Below are 6000 nucleotides of genomic sequence, written 5' to 3'. Positions count from 1 at the left end.
TTTCCAAATTATGTAATTTTTATGCTGCATTCATTTCCTGCTTATAGTTTGTCCTTTGGATCTTATGATTCTTGATGAATGTATTCTATTTCATTTTTCTTTATGTACACTGAGAGCATCTGCACCAAAGACAAATCCCTTGTGTGTCCAATCACACTTGGCCAATAAAGAATTATTTTCTATTTCTATTTCTATTCTATTTCTATTCTATTTCTATTCTATTTCTATTCTATTTCTATTCTATTTCTATTCTATTTCTATTCTATTTCTATTCTATTTCTATTCTATTTCTATTCTATTTCTATTCTATTCTGCATTCTATTCTAGATATCTATTTTATTCTATTCTATTTCTATTCTATTTCTATTCTATTCTATTTCAATTCTATTTCAATTCTATTTGATTTCTATTTTATTCTGCATTCTATTCTATATCTATATCTATTTTATTCTATTTCTATTTTATTCTATTCTATTTCTATTCTATTCTATTTCAATTCTATTCTATTTCTATTTTATTCTATTCTGCATTCTATTCTATTTCTATTTTATTCTATTCTATTTCTATTCTATTTCTTTTTCTATTTTTTTCTATTCTATTTCTATTTCTATTATTCTGCATTCTATTTCTATTTCTATTTCTATTTCTATTCTTTGATTGTTCATCGTGGACCATTTCGACAACTTCCAATACTATACAGGTAGTCCTCGACATACAATGGTTCATTTAGTGACCAAAATTAACAATGGCACTGAAAAAAGCAACTTGTGGCCATTTTTCACAGCATCCCTATGGTCACACGATCAAAATTCAGGTGCTCGGCAACCGACTTATATTTATGACGGTCGCAGTGTTCCGAGGTCACATTTTGCAACTTTCTGACAACAGGGAAGCCCGATTCACTTAACAACCGGGTTACTAACTTAGCAACTGTAGCGATTCACTTAACAACTGCGGCAAGAAAAATGTAAAAACAGGGCAAAACTCACTTTAACAAACGTTTCACTCATCGTCATAATTTAACGACCCCATAATCCCTTGCGGGGGAGGAGCCTCGGCAACTGAATGGAGCTAGCAGCGTGTTTTAATGGTCGGACGCCATTCCCTGTCACCAATGCGGAGTTGATTCGCTTAACCATGGTGGCAAGGAAGGCAAAATGGGCCAATACGCATTTAACAATCGCCTTGTTTAGCCGCAGAAATTTGTACGCTGGTTTGACTTATTGAATAAGCCACAAACTTTTCAACTAGCAAGGTATGGTCAGAAAAGTCAAGATGGCGGCCACAACGATGAGATAGAAGGAATGCTGCGATCACAAAAAAAAAAAAAACCCAGCTGGAGCGTCTGCTACGTTGGCGCTGCTGCCATCTTGACTTTTTTTGACCCTGCATGGGTGATATGCCTGATTGACAGGGCCACCCCACGAAAGGAAGCCAAGATTTCGGGGAGAGGGTCTTGGGTTTCCCCATGTTTTTGGGGGGAGCGGGGGGGGGCTGAAGACTAAGAGACCTGCAATGCCAGATGGGCAGGTTCTCCCTGCCCAAAAAAATGCCAAGCAGTGCCCACTGGAGGGTCAGCACAAATGCCAAATAGTTTTTTTGGGGAGGTGGGGGGGTTGCTTTGTATTAAAATCCCTGGGCAATTGATAGGAACGGTGTTGGGGTAAGCAAGGGATTGCGCTGATTTTGCATTTTGTAGTTGTGGGAAATGCAGCTCCATCAAGGTTGTGTGAACTCCCAAAACGGGTGTCCTGCAAAACCCCTTTTGGTATCGGCCAGCTGGTCTGAGCCTGGTTGTCCAGTAAGGCCATGATTGAATCATTTAATCTGTTCAGTATACTAATGTTTCCCCAAGTATACACATGTATAGATTAACAGAGTCGGAAGGGACCTTGTAGGTCATCTAGCCCAACCCCACCGCCCAAGCAGGAGACCCCTGCACCATTTCTGACAGATGGCAGTCCAGTCTCTGCTCTTTTATTCCATATTGGAAGAAGGTTTCCCGTGGCTGGGAAAAAGGCTGGCTCTTTTTGTATGCTCAGAGGCGCTCTTGCCAGCTTGCAAAAGATCAAATCAAGAAGTTTTCAAAGACATGATGAAGCTGCAAAGGCTGGACAATCCCAGAGCCCATCTTGATGGACTCTGCACATGCCTCCCTCTCGTCAGGTGCTGGGCACTCTGCACATGCCCAGAGGAAATGGCTGGTAGTTAATTCGTGGATGAGGGATGAAACACAATCAGTGGTTGGAGCAGGAAGTTACTTAAAGAAATTAAAGAAGCCTCACCTGAAAAGAAAGAAGGTGAGGGGTGTACCGGTAGTTCTCAACTTACGACAGTTCACTTAGTGACCGTTCAAAGTCATTACGACACTGAAAAAAGGGACTTAATGGCCGTTTTTCAAACTTATGACCGTTGCCGCATCTGCCTGGCCAGGCGAGTGAGCAAAATCCAGGCGTTTGGCAACTGACTCATCTTTATGATGGTTGCAGTGTCGTTATGTTCCCCTTTTGTGACCACCTGAAATGCTTGGCAACTTCGTAGATATGACGGTTGCAGTGCCCCAGGATCCCCTTTGGCAACCTTCTGACAACGGGGAAGCCAGATTCACTTAATGACCATGTTACTCACTTCACAACTGCAGCGATTCACTTAACAACCGTGGCAAGAAAGGCCATGAAACGGGTCAAAACCCACTTAACAAACGTCTCCCTTAGCCACAGAAACCTTTGAGCTCAATCGTGGCCGTAAGTCGAGGACTTACTCATGTCGCAACTGCAGCGATTCACTTAACAACCGCGGCAAGGAAGGCCGTAAAACGGGTCCAAACCCACTTAACAAACGTCTCCCTTAGCCACAAATACTTTTGAGCTCAATCGTGGCTGTAAGTCGAGGACCATAAGGATTTGAACCCGCGTCTTGACAGGGGGAGGCCTGGAAAGAGCTCTGAAGCCTGAGCAGCAGCGGAGAAACTACCTCTCCCGACATGCCTCTCGAGGGGGGAAAGCCTTCGCCCCCAGGAGGGCGTGGCTTCCCCCGCCGCCCAATGAGGCGAGCCCCGGGCGATGAGGTCACTGTGGGTGACGTCAGGAGCCCAGCGAGAGGCTTTGGCAGAGCCGAGCGAGCGGCCGAGCGAGCAGCAGAAGCGGCGATTGGGGTGCGGGCGGGCGCAGGAAGCGGCGGCGGCGGCGGCGGCGGAGGAAGGAGGAGAAGCCGAGCGGCGGCGGCGGCAGCGGAGGGGGGGGGGCAGCCGCGGGGCAGGAAGAGCCGGCTCGCGAAGGGAGGGGCCGCGAGGGAGGCCTCCGCGCAGGCGCACCGCGGGCCCCCTCCCCGACGAAGCGTCCCCCCCCAAGTCCCCGCGCGCCGAGGGGTCCTGACAGGCCTCGCTCGAGACTCCGCCCGGGAGGGGCCGCCGGCCGGGGGGGCACCATGTCCTCCCCCAGCCCGGGCAAGAGGCGGATGGACACCGACGTGGTCAAGCTGTATCCTTCCTGGAGAAAAGGGGGGGGAATGTTTTGTGGGGGAGAACGAGGGGGGCTGTTTTGGCCCCCCTCTCGCGTGGGAGGGGGGGGAAGAAACAATTGAGGAGCCCCCTCTGCGGAGAATGTCTGAGGGGGGCTCCCCTTGCAGAAGCAATGAAAGCGAGGGGGCTCCTGGAGACCTCCTTTTGGGGAGGGGAGGGTCCAGGTGCTGGGGGGAATGGACCCCCCCAGACTAGAGCCTGGGGGAAGCAGGAAGCCCCCCCCCTTACTCCATCCAAACTGGAGAAAACAAGCCATGTTTTCTCCCCCCCCTCCCTACCCTCCCCAAACTCCTGACTTTGCCTTCCCTCCTCCCCCCAAAAAGGGGGAGAACCAGCCCTCTTTGGCAGGGGAGGGGCTGCCAAATTGGGTGGGTGGCTGGGGGAGAGCCAAGGGTCACAGGTTTGCAAGGAAGGAGAGGAAGCAAGAGAGCTGGAGGGGGGGAAGTCTCTTTTTGGGGGGGGGGGTTTAAAAGGGGTGGTTGGGTGTTAAGGTAGCCAAGGCATTAAAAAAAACACCTTTGAGAGTGCGAGAGAGAAATTGGACACCCCCTCCCCAAATTCCTTCAGGGGTATCCATGTCGGGGTAAACCCACCAGGCCTCAAAAGAGGCATAGCCTTGGCCCTGTGGTTGGAAGGCCCCCTCCCCAAATTAAACCCCCAATGTTGGGGACTCCTTCCTATTTCCCCCTTTGAAAGGGGGGTGGGCTTAAACCTATCTTCCCCCTCCCCAGCCCGAACCGGGAGACATTTTCCTTCCTGCTCAGTGTCAACAACACCCCTTGGCCTGCAAAGAGAGAGAGAGCTTTTATTATTATATATATATAATATATATATTTCTCCTTTCCTTCTTCCCCCCTCACCATTCCCCTGGAAATTGCTGAGGTGTCAACCCCCCCTCCTCACAAATGAGCAAATAATGGAACCCCACCTATCCTCACCTTCCCTAGCCAGCAGCTGCTGCTCCCCCCTCCCCTCAACCCCCCAACACTGGTTTTCTCCCTATGGAAACCAACCTGGGGAGGGGAAGATATATCACAATTCTCCTTATTGCACGGGTCTCTTTGGGGCTAGTGTGTGTGTGTGTGTGTGTGTGTGTGTGTGTGGTTGGGGGGGGGATTTTATTGTCCTCCATATCCCCTCTGGTGGTGGAGAATTTATCTTAGATTAAACAAGCCGGGATGGAGGGAGAAAAGCAAGAAAGCTGGTCTATTTTCACCCGTTTTTCCAATCCCTCTTCCATTTTGGGGGAGGTGGGGGATAGTATAACAACTCATTTAATAATAATAATAATAAAATCAATAATAATAATATAATAATACACAACTCCCTCCAGCAGCTTCCACCCTCATCACCTAGCTTGAATATAGCCTGATTGGGGAAGGATGGCTACAGGCCAGGATTAGTTGGGGATAACCAGGTTTTTTGGAGGGGAGGGGGGGGCAGGTTGTTGACAGTTCCCATCGAAGGATCCTTGTCTGATGGTGTATTACTAGTTTGAGGCTGCTGTTCGGGGAAGCTTCTGATGCCAGCAGAATCAAAGAGGAGGGGGGTGTTGGAAATCAAACCTGGTTAGTGGGCCTGGAAGTAACCCTGGTTTAAACCAGTCTTGAAAAACGATGCAAAAAACTCTTCTTTCGTTCATCCTGCTGCTGTTTTTTTCTTTTGGTGGTGGTGGTTTATGTAACACTTCGCTGGAGATTTCTTTCTAAAGAAGGTGGATTTATTTATTTTTTCCCCCTATTTTGTTCTTGGCCTAATAAGATTTTTTTTTACCGTGGTGCGTTTGGATAGGATCGGCCCGTGATTGGGGGGAGGGGGTGTGTGTGGTGGAAAGCTGCTGAATTATTATGTTGGTTTGTAGAAATTGTTGTGTTAATCCTCCTGTTTATCAGGTGGTGGGGAGGGAAAGACGAGCGCTTGCAATTGACAAGAGTCGGCCAGAAATGCACTTTGGAGATGTTTATTGAATGTGTTAACCTCTCCCTGGAGAATTTAATCGTGAAGGAATTAGGTATGTAAAGAGGTGGGGGCTGCGTAGGTGGGTTTACAAATAGCCTTTCGTTGGGAGAGATAAAACAAACTTATTTAGATTGGGGTTTGCCGGGGTCAAATTGTTATTTTTTATGGCCGTGCGCTCCCGTGTTTTGTTTGGGGAATAATACAACAACAACAACAACACCAAAAAAGCAACAAAAACCAGTTCTTTGATAATGCGCCTAGCTCTACCTTTTTGTTTTAAAAAAATGTTTTTAATAAATAGGAAGTGGCTCGTGATTACTCTGGAAATCAAAGCTATTTTTATCCGGGGGAATTATTGCATATGCATGTCTTCCCTCCAATAACAAATGGCATTGGATGGTTCCTTTTCTGCTGGTTGGGAAGAAGGCTTAGAACTCCAGCTGTTCGGTGACAAAAAATTCTCATTATATCTAAAAATTTTGAAAAGGTGGCGAGATTCGGGGTGGGGAGGGGGGTGGCAG

At 47.7% G+C, this 6000-nt stretch overlaps 1 protein-coding gene across 7 annotated transcripts in view; it reads left to right on the top strand.

The window, feature by feature from the left end:
* The first annotated feature begins 3089 nt into the window (after positions 1–3089).
* UBE2H (ubiquitin conjugating enzyme E2 H) overlaps positions 3090–6000 on the top strand; it is a 62462-nt gene continuing 59551 nt past the window's right edge. For all 7 annotated transcript variants that reach the window (XR_014175800.1, XR_014175801.1, XR_014175802.1 and 4 more), the window contains exon 1: positions 3090–3479. Coding sequence is in view for 1 of the 7 variants with exons in the window: in XM_081958476.1 (XP_081814602.1) it covers positions 3427–3479 (53 nt within the window). In the remaining 6 variants the exon portion in view is untranslated. The remainder of the gene's footprint in view (positions 3480–6000) is intronic.

This window comes from Natrix helvetica (assembly GCF_964273705.1).
Source record: "Natrix helvetica genome assembly, chromosome: 6".
In the NCBI taxonomy this organism is placed as follows: Eukaryota; Metazoa; Chordata; class Lepidosauria; order Squamata; family Natricidae; genus Natrix; species Natrix helvetica.
The sequence above is the reverse complement of the archived record's forward strand: the minus strand, read 5'-3'. Positions and strand labels throughout refer to the sequence as shown.